Raw genomic sequence first — 18,049 nt, forward strand, 5'->3', positions numbered from 1 at the left:
CTTGAGAACAAAAAAAAAAAAAAAAAAAAAAAAAGAATGGTGTCTGTACAGGGGGCATAGAGGAAGAGGAGCAAGGTCAGGCAAATTAATTATACACTCTTTACTCCATGGTAAGCATTATTCCCCAAATGGCATGATATAGGATATTATTTTGGACTGGGGATTAGAAGATTGTCGCAATAATTAATATCTAAAGTTAATCTATAAACCCCTCCAGCACAATTATTTTGAAGTATTTCGTCAAGGAAAACAATTTCTTAGAGGTCCGTCTGGTAATGGTAACCTATCCACTAGACTGTATTCTAAACTAGTAGATGTGGGTAACCTCTTATATGCATCCAGCTTTCATCCTGACCCCTTAAAAAAGATCAGCCTAAATATCAGTATATGAGAGTACACAGAGCGATTTACAATCATTATTGACAAAGACCCTGGATCACATGAGTTTGAATTATACCTATAGAGGTTATTCCTCAAGGTTAATCTATAAGTGGATCAAAGCAGTTTCTGACATACCTAAAGTTACCCTGCTAAGCTGGAAAAGGGTAACAGTAAGGAGAACCAAAACCTTTTCCTCCATCATTGTTATTCTGATGGACCTAATTTAATAGCCACAGTGATCAGAAAAGAATGGCCGCTTTTAACCTCAGATTTGAAGTTCTTTAGCAATACCAGACCAATGTTGTGCTATAAGGAAAGCAAATGGCATTACACCACTCGGTTATTAAAAAAGCATTTTCCCAGGGGTACAGTGCCCAACCTGTGGCAATTCACTTTTTAAAAGAGAAACATAACTTATAATCCATCAGATACATGATTATTGATTCTATTCCAATACTCCTACGTGGAGGTGATAGCAGAATTTATTATTGCGCTGTGAAGCGAAATGGATACATCAGCTCCAATAGGGCACATTGAACAGCTTTTGTTGAAATGTTTCTTAGGCTATGTCTGCACTGTAATATTCTTTAGTTTATTGTCTTGATATCTGTAGTCTTATATGAATATATCATCGCTATTTGTTGATAATTACATTGTCGACTTTTTTAGTGAAGGTTGGTATCTGCATGTAGATATGAGGTTCTACAATTTTGCAAGATTAGCCTAATAGATGTAATGTGTGTTTTCTTCCAATTATAAATGTTTTTTATTTAGTACTACATTGGGAGCAGTTAATAGGTTTTGCTTTTGTCATATTTACAAAGGAGACCGTTAACATTGATATTTTTACTCTTAAGAGTGTCACCAGAGCATTTCTATATGGAGTGTTTATTGTGTTGCTTGGCAACTATTAATGGCCTTTTTAGTGTTACACAAGTTCCATTTTATTAAGAGAGGGAATCATTATGTATTCTATTTTTGTCCAGCGTGGTTATTTGGATAAAGTGTATACTAAATTACTTCTCCAGGTCTATTTCAATCACAAAAGCGGTTGTACAGCAGTTCTGCTCATTTTCTTAGGCTGTGTTGCTAGGATACTCCTTCAGATAGGAAGTTCCTTCTAGTAAACAGTAAATGAGCAGTGCTTAGCTTTTAAAGTAACCATTCATTCCTCATAATCTATGCGTATCACCTTTCATTTAAGTGCATCGCTAATGCAAGCAGGCAATTTAGTGATATACACATGCTTTTATATAGTTATTCACTTATTGAGCGCTGGGTCGTTGTTTTCCTCAAGTATTAATGTATGCATTGTGTGAAACTCTTGGGTAATCATTTGTTGTCCTATATATCAGTATTTACGTGTGTTTACCTAGGTTGCTAGGCAATGTGGCATACTTCATTGCGCATGTAAAGTTTTCTAGTGGCTTTTAAAGGTGTTCTATTCTGGTGGTTTATTAAAGGGCAAATTTGATGTGTAATAAGACCACAAGTGTTAATTAGTGCATAGACACGTGTGAAGGTTACATTTGAAATGTTGTTTACTAACTGTTGTGCGTTGGGTTACTTAGGTGCCTGCCATTCATTTATGATGTAGGTGTGTATGGCATTTCGAGAGGTATGTGCCGAGACTAAGATGTGGCTTGAGAAAGGAGGGGCTACTGATAATCTCTGCAACATCATTCACTACTGAGTTTATGCACTACCCTTGGGATTGGGAGATAGACAGATACACACACAAGGACAAATATGTTTGTACCCTTACAGCTCATTGAAATAGCACCTTCATTCCTCCTGAAAAGTGATGAAATTAAAAGCTATTGTCTCATGTGTACCTGGTATGCCTTTGGTATGTAATAGAATAAAGCAAAGAAACAGTGAGAGATAAAATATTGCTGATTTTGCAATGATATTCCAAAATGGGCTGGACAGATTTGTTGGTACCCCTTAGAAAAGATTAGAAATAATTGGATTATAGTGATTTTTCAAACTAACTGCTTTCTTGAATTTCCATCACAAATCTCTTCAATCTTCTTATCAGTCAATATTTAAAATGGCTAAAAGTAGTCACTCTGCTGCTTGGTATCCTTGTGTGCATCACACTGAACATAGACCAGAGAAAGCAAAGAAGAGCATTGTCTAAGACAGTGATGGGCAAACTTTTTCAGGAGAGGGCCAAATAAAAAAGAAAAACTTTAGGCGGGCCAATATAATTAAAAAACTCAAATATCGAAATATATAATACACATTTTTTGAATGGGACGGGAGGGTGTTATATAGCAGGGTTACCTCAGTAAGTGCAGCAATCGTACAGACACAGTGTCACAGATCAATGTAGAAATACAGCTAAGGAGCCATGGATAGGTGAAAAAACAAAATGTTTATTGCTGGAGAGTATGAACAGTTGATGACATAATAGCTTGCAGAATTTAGCAGATATACAGCAGATGCAGGTAAATGGGAGGTGAGGAAATATTCCAGGCAGCATGCACAGGGAAATGCACAGATAAGTCCCAGATTCACATAAGGAACAGGTCAGCAGATTGTATGTTGAGATAGATCTCCAGCAGCATAAATCCAGGAGCACAAACAGGAGGAAGTGACCACAGAGAATAACCTCAGGATGAGACAACAGGATGGGACAACAATAACCAGCAAAGACTGCTGGGAGAGACAGATTTAAGAAGGGACACACCCAGGTGCAAGGAATAATTACAGGGCAGGTTAACCCCTGATACAAACAAGTAAAGCTCAATAGCAGCACCTCTGGTGAAGAGAGGTACTGCTGCAAGACATAAAAGAAACAAATAATAAAGTCCAAGAGTCCAGGAGGCAGGTCGTTACACACAGCACTTATTTCAGCAGGTTGTTGCAGATCCGTCTTTCTGGAGAGCCACTAACTGACAACACAGCAGCCAATCGAAATCCGTCTTAGTATATGGCCCAGCCCATCTCTTCTCACATGACTTTCAGTCATTAGGTGGCGGGCAGGTGTTTGAGTGACTGACATACGAAGTGTCCTTTTAGGAAGAAGGATGAAGTGTAATGGAAGAAATAGCTGGGAAGGCATAAAAATGAAGGTTCTGACACACAGGGTCGGCCCTAATAATTTTATGCATATTTTAATGAAATTTTTTAAAATATTGACGGGCCGGGTAGAACCTCTAAGTGGGCCGGATCTGGCCCGAAGTTGCCCATCACTGGTCTAAGATCAGAGACGGAATTATAGACAAGCAAGTTAAAGGTGAAGGCTATAAGACCATATCCAAACAGTTTTATGTTCATGTGACTACAGTTGTAAAATTTTATTAGGAAGTTTAAAGTCCAGGGGACTGTAGGCAACTTGCCTGGACTCGGCCGCAAGAGGAAGATCGAGCCCAGATTACACAGAAGGATAGTGAGAATGGTAGAAAAAGAGGCAAGAAATTTTTTAAAAGAGACGGAAGCTGAACTCCGAGGTCAAGGTACGTCAGTGTCTGATCGCACCATAAGACGCTTTATGAGCAACAGTGTGCTGCATGGAAGACTATCCAGGTGGACTTCACTTTTGAAAGAACATGAAAAAAAAGCCAGACTGGAATCTGCTAAATGGCATATTGACAAGCCACAATGCTTCTGGGAGAATGTCCTTTGGACAGATTACTTAAAACGGAAGCTTTTTGGCAAGTTACACCAGCTCTATGTCCACAAGCAAAAAAGTAAAGCTTTCAAAGAAAAGAACACCATACATACTGTGAAACATAAAGGAGGCTCAAGTAAGTTTTGGGGTTGCTTTATTGCGTCTGGCACGGGTTGCCTTGAATCTGTGCAGGGTACAGTGAACACATAAGACTGTAAAGGCATTCTAGAACTAAATATACTGCCTAATATCAGAAAGCTCTGTCTCTTAATAACTGCCCAATAAATAACTGGCAAAACACGGAAGTGCAGGACAGGAAGACAGATTACAAAAAACTGATCAAACCCCTAGTCAAGCGCACCGTAATAAGAAGAAATAGGCATACTGGTGAATAAGGGAGGGTGTTATTAAGGTTATTACGTTCTACATCACATTTTGTACTGGATGAAATGGGTCATGTTGTATGGTTAGATTGTTGGATACTGCATCGGAGACTCATTTTTGACTGTACACTTATCTGATTTTGTTTACAACTATAGTCAAGATACAGAAGTGTTGAACTTTGACTGTAGACCGTTGCTAACCTGACATTTTATTCATTGGTTCTTCTATGATTAAGCTCCTTGCCCTTCTTTTTTATACTATCCTTCACTATACTAGTTTGTGGTCATCCTATGTTTATCTTTTTTTTTTTTTTTGTTAAAGTATGATTGGTCTCTCTGTGTGTGCTGGTTTTCAATTTTATATAGCTCCTCTGTCATTGCAGCCCAATTCCATATTTCCCATAATACAATCTGATTTATTCTTGCATTCTCAAAACAAATGGCCAAATAAAGGATGTAGGAAAATATGGGTGTCTTAGTTACACAAAAAGTGTAATTGTACCTACCTCATGTGCTTCTGTATAGTTTCCTCTCAATATACATGAAACAAGCAGATGTTCAGGTGCAGAGAGTAACATCGGAATAAGGGTATTTCTCTGCTGTGACTGGCTCCTGCATTCCGCTTCACTTCTGGTAGATAGATTACTTGCACTGCTCCCTATAATATAACAAGTAAAATGTAACATTTAAAAAGTCTTCTACATATGTTCAACTACTCAAAGATAACTGTAGTAAGTGTCCCCTAGTTAATAATTATGAAAAGCATGATTTACAGTAATTACAGAGTAAAGACAAAGATTTTTACTCACTGTAAAATAGATTTCTCTTACTTCATTGGGGGACACTGCAAAACATTGGGGTATAGTAGGTGGGACTAGGAGTTTAGGCACTTAGACTTGATTTTCCCTCCCCTACTATGCCCCTCCTCTCCTGTAGCATTAGTTCTAACCAAGCGTATGAGGAAGAGGAGCCCTAATAAAATTCACAACAGAATTATTTACAGAGCAAGAGAGGGTGCGCAGTGTCCCCCCAATGGAGTAGGAGAAATCGATTTTATGGTGAGAAAAAAAAAAAAATTTCTCTTTCCTACCATTGGGGGGACACTGCAAGACATCGGGGACATACCAAAGCTGCCTCTATGGGAGGGAAATGCTCTGAAATGCAAAACCCTGCAACCTGTAGAATTTTAAAAAGGTGTGGACAGATGACCATGTTGCAGCTCTGCATAGCTGCACCGCTGAAGACCCATTGCAGGCCGCCCAAGATGTGCCGACAGCTCTGGTAAAATGAGCCTTCAACGATACTGGCACGGGTTGAGACGGACTGAATTTGGAGAGGCTTCTCTAACAAGAAACTCTGTGCCCGAGTCAGCGTCTTGTACACCGCTCTGAGTTCTAGTACGTTGATTGGGAGAGTGGCCTCCCTGGGGGGCCAGAGACCCTGGAATGTCTGGGACCCTGTTAGCCCTCCCCAGCCTAACAGACTTGCGTCTGTTGTGACTAAGGTCCATGTCCAGACTGACCCTTCTCCCGATTTTGTTTTGATAGCCACCAAGAGACGGAAAGACGAGTGGGATTGGACAGGCAGATGATCTGCCTGTATAAATGCACATGAAAACCTGACCATTTCTGAAGGATCTCCCGCTGAAGTGGGCGAGAGTGGAACAGTGCGAACGGCACCGCCTCGAACATTGACACCATCTTCCCCAGGAGTTTCATGCAACTGAGGAGAGAGCGCTCTTTCTTTCTTAGAAGGGTCCATTTTTTTCAGCAAGTATACTCTCTGAGTCACTGTGTTGAACAAGAGGCCCAGTGATTGCATTCGCTGTTGCGGAATGAGAGAAGACTTGGCTAAATATAGAACCCATCAGTGTGCTTCCAGAAATTGCATTGTGATCTGGATGCGATGAGGTAAAAGCAATGCGGACGACGCTTCAGAAGATCGTCCAGATAGGGAACTATCGTGACTGCCTTCTGACCAGGAGCCCAGCCATGATCGCCATGATCTTGGTGAACACTCGCTAGGCCGAAAGGTAGGGCCTTTAACTGAAAGTGGGATTTCCCCACTGCAAAGCGGAGGAGACAATGGTGACCCCTTCATATAGGTAGGCATCCTTGATGTCTATGAGGGCCAGGAACTCTCCCCTGTTCCATTCCGGCGATGACAGTCCGAAGGACTCCATCCGGAACTTCTGAGGTCTTAAATGCTTGTTGAGAGACTACAGATTTAAAATTGGATGTAATGATCCTTCCTGTTTGGGCACCAGGAAGAGGCTGGAGTAAAACCCCTGACCTCTCTCCTGCATTGGAACGGAAACAATAACTCTGGCTGCTAGCAAATTCTGGATTGCCTTCTGAAGTGCTCTGCGCCTGAGTGGACAAAGTGGGGTTGCCATGGTGAAGAACCTCCTTCCCAATTGGACTAGATCTATGACATATCCCCGGGACACAATTCCTTGTGTCCAAACGTTTGTGGTGGATGTCCACCACTGGCGGTGGAAATGAAGACGACGTGCCCCCACCACAGAATCCCCTGGAGAAAGACTGTTTTGCAACGTGCTTGTCACCCGGTCTCGAAGTTTCTCGCCTAACAGCGCCCCTATCTCTGCTATACGCTCCCCTGGGGGCAGCGGATTGGCCTCTGAACGGAGAACCCCGGCCCCGGGCAAAGGAACGAAAGGACCGAAATCATCCTTGTCGTGGTCTGTTGGAGTCCGTGGGTAACGCACTGCTTTTCCTCATGTGGCCACCTGAATTACCTTTTCTAATTCTGACCCAAACAGGGTAAACCAATCAAAAAGTAAACCCTCTAGAACTCGCTTTTGAATCAGCATCCGCTGTCCAAGATTGTAACCATGAGGTACGACAACCTGCGATAATGAGGGCAGAGAATTTGGCATTTACTGACACAACATCCATGGCTGCCTGTGCTACGTAATCTGAAGTGTCCAGGATATGCTCGGCCAAAGACAGGGTTTCCGCACGTGGGACATTGTCTTGAATACCCTTACCCGGCAGTTCAGCCCAATGCTGTATAGCCTTGTTAGCCCAGGCAACCACCATTGTGGGTCTAAACATACTGCCTGCCGTAATATAAGCTGAGCGGAGGGACTGATTGTACTTCTTATCAGTGGGGTCCCTAAGTGAAACCCGCTCCCGAGTTGGGATAGCCGAAGAGGAAGACAAGCGTGCCACAGGAGTGTCAACTCTAAGGGAAGCCTCACATTTAATGGAGTCCTCTGCTGGAGGGTATAGAGACTTAAATCTGCCCGGCATCATAAACTGCTTATTTGGCCTCTTCCATGCGTCAAATACCATATACATCATTTGAGGGGACGGTGGGAAGATGGCCACCTGCGCCTTGGTCTTTTTAAACAAGGAGATCCCTGATAGGGCCGTGGGCTCCGGTTCAGCAAAACCCAAGGTAGGTCTGATGTCCAGAATGAGGTTATCAACATTATGGGCAGGGGCAGAATGTACAGAACTAAGTGAGTCATCTTCCTGTAGATCCTCTGAGGAATGGTCAATCATGATAGCGGCCCTGAGATGCATTACAAATGATTCTCTTGGCCCTGTGGGATACTGTAAGCAGGCGTTCCCAGTCCGAATCAGTTCAGGAAGAGGAAGATGTGCCTGCGGCCACTAGTGATTGTGTAAAAGTGTGGGAAACAGAAACCTCACTGACCTCTGCGGACTGTATCGTCACCCGGGTGAGTTCCACCATGGTGGTTGTTAGTGACTTAGCCTAGGACGGTTCTTCCATAGCTGCTGCATCTGAAGCCGTACAGCGAGCATCTTGGTAAGGCTGTCCAACAGATAATTTGTCATTACATTTGGCACATGTATAATGCAGCGCAGACATACCAGAGGATTCCTTATTTTTGAACGTCCCATTCTCAGACATCTCTAAAATGTATACAGATTAAATACAATATAAAAAGCAAATATTGTTTTCTCTAGGTATAGATAAGTCTGAGAGCTAGAGTCTGACTACAAATCAAAAAGATTCTACCAAGTCTCTATACCAGGTAAATCTTTGAAAATACACCAATCCCAAGACACAAACAATAGTCCTGATTTTGTAAACAGCATATAATGTATGACAATCATCTCTAAATATTACAATTAGAATATGATACCAGTTGATGAAAGGCAGAGCAGAGGAGCAGCATGATGATCTCCGTGTTCCAGCAATCCAAGATGGCCACTTCTGCGCCAGGAAGTAGGGAGGTCGCCCTTTCTACAGACCTCCCTAAATATGGCTGACTCCATGGATCACCAATGCATAATAAATTGCCCAGGTAGCGTGCAGCGTTTTGGAGTAAGCAAATTGCCTCCTGAGGAGAGCGATCCCTACTCTCTTCCCCGCTGCTCGTTGTGTAATGGAGGGAGGACTTGCCGATCCGGGTCGGTCCGTCCGACGCACGGGGAGAGCACTGCAGACGCCCACCCGTGCGACTGTGGCACTGTGCCTGCGGTCTATTGACTGTTCCTAAATAGGGCACCTAATGGCACAGGAAACAAAGATGTAGCCTCTGCTGCTCGTTACTAGGGGAGGACTGCCGGCAAAAAGTACAGGTAAGTGAGACCAGGCTTCTGCTTACCCTCGCAGGGACCCAGAATGAATAGCGCCAACAGGCTATTCACCCCTCTGGGTGTTAGGTTCGATCCCCGCGTTATAGCTAAAGGGAAATTAAAAAAAAAACGTGAAAATCCTAACACTAATACAAGTATAGGCAGGAGCCTATACCAACGTCGCCTATCTCCTAGGCACTTAAAAAAAAAAAAAAAAAAACAGGAGGAGGGGGGATAGTAGGGGAGGGAAAAACAAGTCAGTGTCTAAACTCCTAGTCCCACCTACTATACCCCAATGTCTCGTAGTGTCCCCCAATGATAGGAAAGAGAGATTATGTTTTCAATAAGCATTACAAAATAAAATGTTTCCATTTAATTTTCTTTTGCCTGTTGTATTATACAAATGATTTAATTGCTATCTCAACTACGAGATGCTGTTGAAGGAAAACGAAGCGCTTTAGTGAACATGTTGGGATCTACTCCAACCCCCTAGTTTTTTGCACTGTTGTTTACAATCCACAATAGTGTTATTTTTACAATCCCGAATGCTGTGGGATTATTTCATCATGTGCACAAAGTTAGGCTGAGGACTAGCCTTCCTATCTGGGCTACCAAATGGGTTGAGGTTGTTACTCTGAGTATGTCTGACTGACCACATTGCTATGTATGAGACTGTTATTTTACGCGTACACTTTCAAGCTGTACTGAAGCAACAATGACTGATGTGGTTATGGTCATAATGGTATTAAGTCTTGCATATTTAATGTGGATAATATATGCAGACTTAATTTCAATATATTCATTACCTGATGTGCTCAGTTCACTGCTAGTGCTGTCCTTTACTTTCTTTGATCCCACTGCAATGAGGTAAAAAGAAAAAGAAAATTATAAAAGATTTCTATGATTTAATATTTATATACATTTGTCTACTATTATGACAGTTATAACATTTTTATGTTCGTTATAAATTAGCAAACAGACCAAGAAAATTCTAACAGATTAAAATTGGACTTCAGTAAATCAATATTCAAATAGAAACAAGGACAAATGCATACAGATTCCAAACAGATCTTAGATTCAAAATTGTCCACAAAAAATATAGGATCCAGCAAAAGAGCTAACTATTTAAGTTGTGGCCTTACTAAAGAACCTCAACATAGTAGTTTAAAGGAACAACTTCTAAAGGGATTTGCATTCATTTATTTGAGCAAAAACATTTGCATTAAGGATCTGTACTTACTTCCTTTGTTCCTTCGTCTTTTGATACTAGAAGCTTTAAAAGTTTGTGAATGTAACTGTGCTGAAACAACTTCTTCCTCTAGAGAAAAAAATAAAATAAAGTTCAAAACAGCCAATATAGCAAGGGCGGTTGTATGAAGGTAATAACTTTAATTTCTCATCCCCCCAATTGAGGAAACAGAGGCTCAATAAAAATGTTGGCACTTTAAATCAATTCTTAAGCTCCTCCCTCCTCTGTATACCCACCCCCCACCTCCCATATCCGGCAGGGGGTTTTTGTTTTGTTTTTTATTGTGTTTGTTTAAGAGATCACAGAATGTGATGCTTTCAATTTACCACTACTGCAGTCACTTTGAAGCAGGCAGACAGTCTTCACTGGGCAAGGTTTTAGGTTACCTAGTGGTCAGTTAGGCTTCTCCCAAGAGGGCAGTGAGGTAGCAGAAGAAGCAGATATTGAAGATTTTTAGTGTTTTGACTAGTAATCTACTAGTGTGCGAGGTATTACACATCAAGGACAGTGAGGAATCGGCACAGTCTGACGATACACTGTGCACAACACTCAAGAGGAAGAAACCTCATCTCCACTTTTGGATAATTTGCTCAGTTAGCCGTGTCTAAACCTGACAGACGTTTCAGTTTTCTCACAGGTTACTAACCCTTTATACTTTGCTCAAAATAGATACAGATAAAATGGGAAAGTCTATCCAAGGTGAGCACTCCTATAGCAAGACTGTTTAAGGCCACCCCTATTATGATCCTGAATGCCTCTGCCCTTAATGATAGTACTGATAGGAAATTAGAGACTGTTCGCAAGTCTATTTATGTAGTGATTGGTGCTCTCTGAGACTCATTGTAGATTCAGCATGGGTCAACAAGGCTGTAAAGAAGTGGTCCAAGCAGCTCTTGGAAGGTTTGCAGTCAGGGAGGCCTAGGTCTGAATTAGTGTCATTGGTTGTGCACATACAAGAGGTGTTTGGATATCTTGGTAGCGTGGCTCTGACTGCTGGTCCGATTGCATCTAGAATTTCAGCTTCAGTGGTCACTACCTGCTGAACTCTCTGGACTCTGACTTTGGAGGTGGATTCAGAGTCGACCCTGAAGTCACTGACCTTTTTGTGCGATGTGCATGAGCTGGATATGATTATTAGCAAGGTGACTAACAGAAATAGGTGCTTAACGCTGATGAATTTTCTGAAAGGGGGGGTGATCTAATTTTCGGTCCTTCACGCTGCTGGTGAAGCTAAGGCCCAGGTATTGAGATGGCAGTCCTCTATCCATCGTGGAGAACAGCATAGAGGTAAAAAGGTCTGGTCTGCAAAGAAACCTGCAGTCAAGCCTTCAGGACATTTGTCTACATGATGGGCATGGAGTCCATCTGGCAGAAGCTGTGGTGGGATCTGATTCTATATAGGGATGAATGCTTCAACTCAACTTCAGATTCCTAAGTAAAGGGCATTATTGGGGCTATATCAGATATTTTCAGAACACTACACCCAGATGTTTTTAACTACCAGCCCTCAGGTTGATCAATATGGTGGTAAAATGAGAGGCCCTGCGAGTAGCTATTTATACATTACTTAGCGTGGAGGTAATCTCAGATACGCAATCCGTTACCACCTTTTACAGTTTTGGGCCTTCTTATTGGTCTGGCAACAGCTCCAAGTGTATCCACAAAGACTATGGGTTGCATGCTTCGGTGTTGAGGTCCAGGGAGGGTGGGGGGGGGGGGGGGGGGGGAGGGTGATGATTATCCCTTATCTGGACAATCTCTTGAGCAAGGCGGAGTCTCTGAATGCTTCAAGCACTTTACTGAGAAATGAAACGTATACAAGAGTCCCATGGTTAGCTTATCAATCAGAAATCATTACCACCATCTATTTATACAGCGCAACCAATTCCGCAGCACTGTACAGAGAATATTTGTCATTGACATCAGTCCCTGTCCCTTTGTGAGAATTTTGACTGTAAGCTCCACACACACACACACACACACACACACTAGTTTTAATTTTCTAATGAGCCAATTAACCTACTAGTATATTTTTGGAGTGTGGGAGGAAACAGGGCACCCAGAGAAAACCTACAAAAAATATGCGGAGAACATACAAACTCCACACAAATAAAGCCTTGGTCAGGAAATTAATTCATGACTCCAGTTCTGTGAGGCAGAAGTGCAAACCACTAAGCCACCATGCTTCAATCTGGTTCCTACCAAGAGGTCTTTCTGTGGCTGCTATAGGACACCTGACAGCAAAGGTTGTCAGGAGACAAGATTGGGAGACAATACACTTTATCTGTCTGTGCAACGAGTCAGACAGATATCTGCCCTCTTCTGCAAGAAGGGCCTTGGGAAGATGGCTTCAACATTCTAGGCCATTTTAGAGCATTCCAGATCTAATGAAAAATGAAATGGGGCAAGTATCACTATCACCTGACCACACAACAGATTTCAGTTTCTCCAAGGGATGCATTGTTCGCTCCACTGGTGGCTGAAGGTTTTAAAAAAAAAAAAAAACTCAAGGGTCATTCTTGTGCAATTATGCACTGGACAAATGTGATGACGGTTGCCAGCCTTTGAGGCAGGGGCCTGTCGCTCTTCACTGCTGATTTTAGAAACAGCTGTCCTCTGTGGAAGCCGAGCTTCCGATCAATGTTCTAAACCTAAGGGTGGACAATGCTCTGGTTCAGGGACAGCTTCTCTTCTGAAGAAAACTCATAAGAAATCAGTCAATGTCACTGTGGTCATGAGAACTCTATCATATATATCTCCTTATCTGTTTTTTTTTTTTTCTTTTAAATAAGGAAAGAGTCATTCTCCATATGAAATCATCGTTTCAGCCTAAAGAGGTTTTTAAATTATATTTAAATCAGGACATTGTGATTTTGGCATCGTGTCAGAATCATTCTGCAAAAGACGAGGGACCGTCTTCACTTATTGGATGTCATATGGACATTAGTGTAGGAAAACCCAATTATCTGCTGGTCCTTTACAATGCTTCTAAAAATAGGATTCATGTACTCAACGTAAAATCTCTCTTTCACACTAGTTGGGGGGACACTGCTCACCTTGGGGTAAAGAGGGCGATGTGGGAGTAAAAGCAGTAAAAAAAAAAAAAAATGTCTAGTCTGCTCCCCTCCCCTCTATGCCCCCTCCACAGGAAGAGCTCAGTTTACTTACCAAGCCGAAAGAGAGGGTGAAAACAACCAACAGAACTGTAGGAAAGGGTGGGAGCGCAGTGTCCCCCAACTCGTGTTCAGAGAAAGATTTTACAGCAAGTACAAAAATCCTATTTTCTCTTTCACACTAGTTGGGGGACACTGCCCACCTTGGGGACATTCCAAAGTCCCTACGGGTGGGAATGCTCAGAATGAGCGGCACATAAGACTTTACGCCCAAAATTTGTGTCTTTTGAAGCAAATACATGGAAACGATAAAACCTGGTGGATGTAAGAATAGAAGACCAAGTAGCTGCCCTACACAACTGCTCAGCCGAGGCTCCATACTGTGCCTCCCAAGAGGCGCTAACCGACCTCGTGGAATGAGCTGTCAGACCTTCAGGAACTGGAGAGACCTCCAAAATGTACGCCTGCCGGATAGTAGCAGTGATACATCTAGCCACCGCCTGCTTTGTGGCCGGCCAGCTACGCTTGTGATCGTCATACAGGATTAGAAGACTATCGGTCTTCCAAACCGAAGCTATACGGTCCATATAAATCCTCAAAGCTCTGACCACATCCAAAGAGACAGAGTCTTGACCAGCCGCCAGCGAGTCCTGAGGAAGAACCGACAGAACAAATTCCTGATTTATGCGAAACCTCGAGACCACCTTTGGCTGAAACGAAGGCTTAGTTCTTAGCAGTGCACGACCATGAGAAAAAAAAAAAAATCAGAGGAGCCTGACATGACAGGGCTGCCAACTCCGAAAACCGTCTGGCCGGAGCAATGGGCAGCATAAAGGTCACATTCCACAAGAAGTTTTAAAGAAACAGACTCCAAAGGTTCAAAGGGCAACATTTGAAGCGCCGAAAGGACCAAGTCTATGTCCCACGGAGCCACTGGCAGAACAAAAGGCAGTTGTACATGAAGTACACCCTGAAAAACGTCTGCTTCAATCCCTCTTCCAGACCATCTTGCAGAAAAGCCAACACCATAGCTAAACGAAAAAGAATTAGTAGGCACGTCGATCTTCTCAAATCAACATATATATGCTTTCCAATGTGGTGATAAATGGTGGATGATTGTTTTCTAGCCTGGATCATGGTTTTAAACACTCTCTACGAAAACCCTTTCTTTCTGAGAATCAAGGATTCAACCTCCAAACTGTCAAAGCCAAATCGATCTAGGTCCTGATGAAAGAAAGAATGGACCTTGACTGAGAAGATCCTTCCTGAGAGGCAGACACAAAGGACGATCTACCAACATGTCTAAAACATCAGAGTACCACGCTCTTCTCGGCCACTCTGGTGACAGTAGAGTCACTGGAACCCTTTCACCTCTCACTTTCTGCAAGATCCGCGGCAGCATCGGAAGTGGAGGGTAAAGGTACACCAACTTAAAGTTCCAGTGTACAGTCATAGCCTGAGGATCTCTTGATCAGGCACAATACCTTTCTACCTTGCGGTTGTGCCGTGAGGCCATCATGTCTATTTCTGTCTGACCCCAGCGGAGGAATATTTGAAAAAACCCCTCCGGATGGAGCGACCATTCGACTGGGTGCAGGGCATGCTGACTTAAGTAGTCGGCCTCCCAGTTGTCCACCCCCAGAAAGAACACAGCTGAATTTGCAGGAACTTGCTGTTCTGCCCATTTCATTATCTTTGACACCTTCTTCATGGCAAGAGGACTCCTTGTCCCTCCTTGATGATTTATGTAAGCTACCGCCGTAGCATTGTACGACTGTATTCGGATTGGCCGACGTGCCAGAAAAGACTGTGCTTGAATTAGAGCATTGAATACTGCCTGTAGTTCCAGAACATTTATGGGCAAACGTGCTTCCTCTGGCGTCTAAGTCCCTTGCAATCTGAGGTGAAGAGTGACTGCACCCCACCCAGTCCCACATCAAGAAAGGACACCCCTTTGTTAGGATGTCCCTCGTCAACCACCAGAAAAGAGAGGCGTGTTGTCTGTGACAACTGAAAGACCTGCCTTTCTCAGCGGGGATCCAACCTTGACCACTTTGCCATTATCTCCTGCTGGAACTTGCACAAATGGCAACAAGCAAGCTGCAGAGCCTCGAACGTGGAAACCATGTGAGCCAGTAACTTTATACACTGAAGTACTGAGACACGATTTAGAGATAAAAGATCTTTCAGCAGACGCCGGATCTTCCCCACTTTTTCTGAAGGGAGGAAAACTCTGACAATTTGTGTCAAACAATAATCCCAGGAACACCATACGTTGGGTTGGTATCCAACTGGATTTTTTGTAGTTGATCACCCATCAGTGTTCCTTCAGAAAGTCCCTGCAGATGTGACTGAAGCCGAGGTACAGACTCCGTCTTGACCAGCAGGTGATCTAGGTAAGGTAAAATAGTCTCCCCCTGTAAACGCCGATGAGCTGCTGTTATAGCCGAATACTCGCCGTGCGGTGGCCAAACCGAATGGGAGAGCCCTGAACTGAAAACGAGTGATGACCTGTCCATATCGGAATATGTAGGTAAGCATCCTTGATATCCAAGGATGCTAAGTGCTCGCCTTTCTTCATGGAATTTAAAACTGATCTGATAGACTCCATTCGAAAGCTGGGTACCCCTAAGCAGGTGTTGAGGTTTTTCTGGTTTAGAATTGGTCTGAAGGACTGATTCGGTTTTTGCTCCATAAAAAGGTGAGAGTAAAATCTTTAACCTTTCTGCCCCCAACGGAACTGGAACAATCAACCAGGCATCCCGAAGTGACTGTACTGCCCCCTGCAAAGCCTGTGTTTTCTCTAAGAAAATTTGTAGTTATGAAACGCCGTGGAGGTGCAGCCACTAGGTCCAAGATGTAGCCCCTGGACACTATACCTTTCACCCAGGCATCTGTGGTGGACCTGAGCCACCGCTCCTGAAAGAGCAGTAGACGCGCTCCCACCACCGGAGCCTCCGGTGGAGGATGCAGGAAGTCATGCTGCTTGTTTGCCTGCTGGCTTGGGGGCAGGGCAACGTCCTGTCTACCTCATCGCCCCCTCCCCTTGTAACTGGAGCTTGGCTTCTGGAAGAACCATGTCTAGAGCGGCTGACAAACCGAAAGGAGCGAAAACGCCTACCTTTTGCTTTTTGCGCAGCTACCAGAAGAGTACTCTTCTCCCCTGTGGCCTCAGTGATGAATTTGTCCAAAGGAGAAAAAAAAGCCGCTCTATCATATGGGAAAGATTCCAAAGCTCTTCTGGAATCAGCATCCGCCTCCCAAGATCTTAACCACAATGTGCACCTAGCTGCTACTGCTAAGGAAGAGGTTTTTGACAACCCCTGACCAGCATCCAGAACCTCATCCCCTAAAAACTCATCAGCATATTTAATATGCTCTGCCAGAGGAGCCACGCTAGACTGAATTCCTGTATGAAGGGTAGTGGCCCATTTTTCAACAGCTTTGACAACCCAAGCCGACGCCAGCACCGGGCACAGGGACATCCCACACACTAAATAAATCTATTTCAAAATTGCTTCACACTTTTTGTCAGTACTGTCGATAAGCAACGCTACATTCAGCAACGGAAAAACGGTAGACTTCGTCAAGTGTGCAATAGGAGCATCGATACTGGGATGAGTCTCCCATGATCCTACCTCCGAAACTGGAAAGGGGTAGAAAACTTTGTATCATCTGGGAATCTGAAAATTATCAGGCATAAGTCTGGCCTCGTCCCAAATTTCCAACAGTTGTGCAGGAGGAAGGAGGGAAGAAAATCATTTTTTTCTTTGCACTTTTAAACATGAAGGTCTGTGATACAGATTGTTCCCCATCCGATAGGTTAAAAACCTTTCGCACTGCCAGGATAAGGTCCTCAATGCCTGGTCTATTGGACATATCTTCCTCACCTGTGGGCAAGTCCTCATAGTCAGAATCCTCTAGAACATCACCGTCACCCAAATCGAATGGATCAGTGTCCGAATCTACTAACTTCTGGGCAATAGCCAGACTCAAGCGTTTACTCGAATGCAACAATGGAACAATTTTTCACTGGAATTAGACACTCCAGAAAACAACTGCATTACAAACTACTCATCCAAAAAGGCTCTTGGGAGACCCCTGGACCACCACCACCCTGCAGCAACCGAGACACCTGTAAAGAAAGAATGGTGTCTGAGGATTGCGTACCAGGAGAAGAGAAAAAGGTATCGGCACCTACCATTCCCAGGTGTGGGTTGTCTCTCCTTAATTCGGCAATAGACAGTGTAAGCTCCTTGGCCCAGGCTGGTTCCATGATGTCCGCCGCACCAGCAGACGAGCGCCCGCTCAGGTCTCACACCTAGTACAAGTTTAGTACATTACAAAGACAGCAATGGATTTGGCCCCTGGTCCCTCTTTCTGACATATTGCAAAACAAAAAGGTAAATGAGAGACACACTGTAGAACTATCTTATAACAAAGAAGAACTGTACAGTATATAGCCAACTGTAACACTATAGAAATACACAATAATACAGTGCTTCAGCCAAGACTAGAACCAGAAGTGTTCTGTAATGTACAGCAAATAGAAAACACACACACACTGAAAAAGAAATAAGAAATAGCAAAGCCACTCTATATCTACTGGTTCTCAATCCCCAGGTATGTGTCTGCATCTGAATGTCCTGCAGGCAAGGTGGGAAATGGCTGATAAGCTTGCCAGAGCCCTGGAAACAAAAAGGCGAGTTAATTATTACCAAACCAAGCCC

At 43.3% G+C, this 18,049-nt stretch overlaps 1 protein-coding gene across 6 annotated transcripts in view; it reads right to left on the reverse strand.

Annotated features, from left to right (window-relative positions):
- The window catches only part of ZFYVE26 (zinc finger FYVE-type containing 26), a 229,724-nt gene that overhangs the window by 165,139 nt on the left and 46,536 nt on the right, over positions 1-18,049 (reverse strand). For all 6 annotated transcript variants that reach the window (XR_012680192.1, XM_075192465.1, XM_075192463.1 and 3 more), the window contains exons 6-8: positions 10,198-10,275; positions 9,764-9,814; positions 4,890-5,041 (exon numbers count right to left, since the gene is read on the reverse strand). Coding sequence is in view for 5 of the 6 variants with exons in the window: in XM_075192465.1 (XP_075048566.1) it covers positions 4,890-5,041; positions 9,764-9,814; positions 10,198-10,275 (281 nt within the window). In the remaining variant the exon portion in view is untranslated. The remainder of the gene's footprint in view (positions 1-4,889; positions 5,042-9,763; positions 9,815-10,197; positions 10,276-18,049) is intronic.

Source organism: Mixophyes fleayi, chromosome 12 (genome assembly GCF_038048845.1).
Source record: "Mixophyes fleayi isolate aMixFle1 chromosome 12, aMixFle1.hap1, whole genome shotgun sequence".
Lineage (NCBI taxonomy): Eukaryota > Metazoa > Chordata > Amphibia > Anura > Limnodynastidae > Mixophyes > Mixophyes fleayi.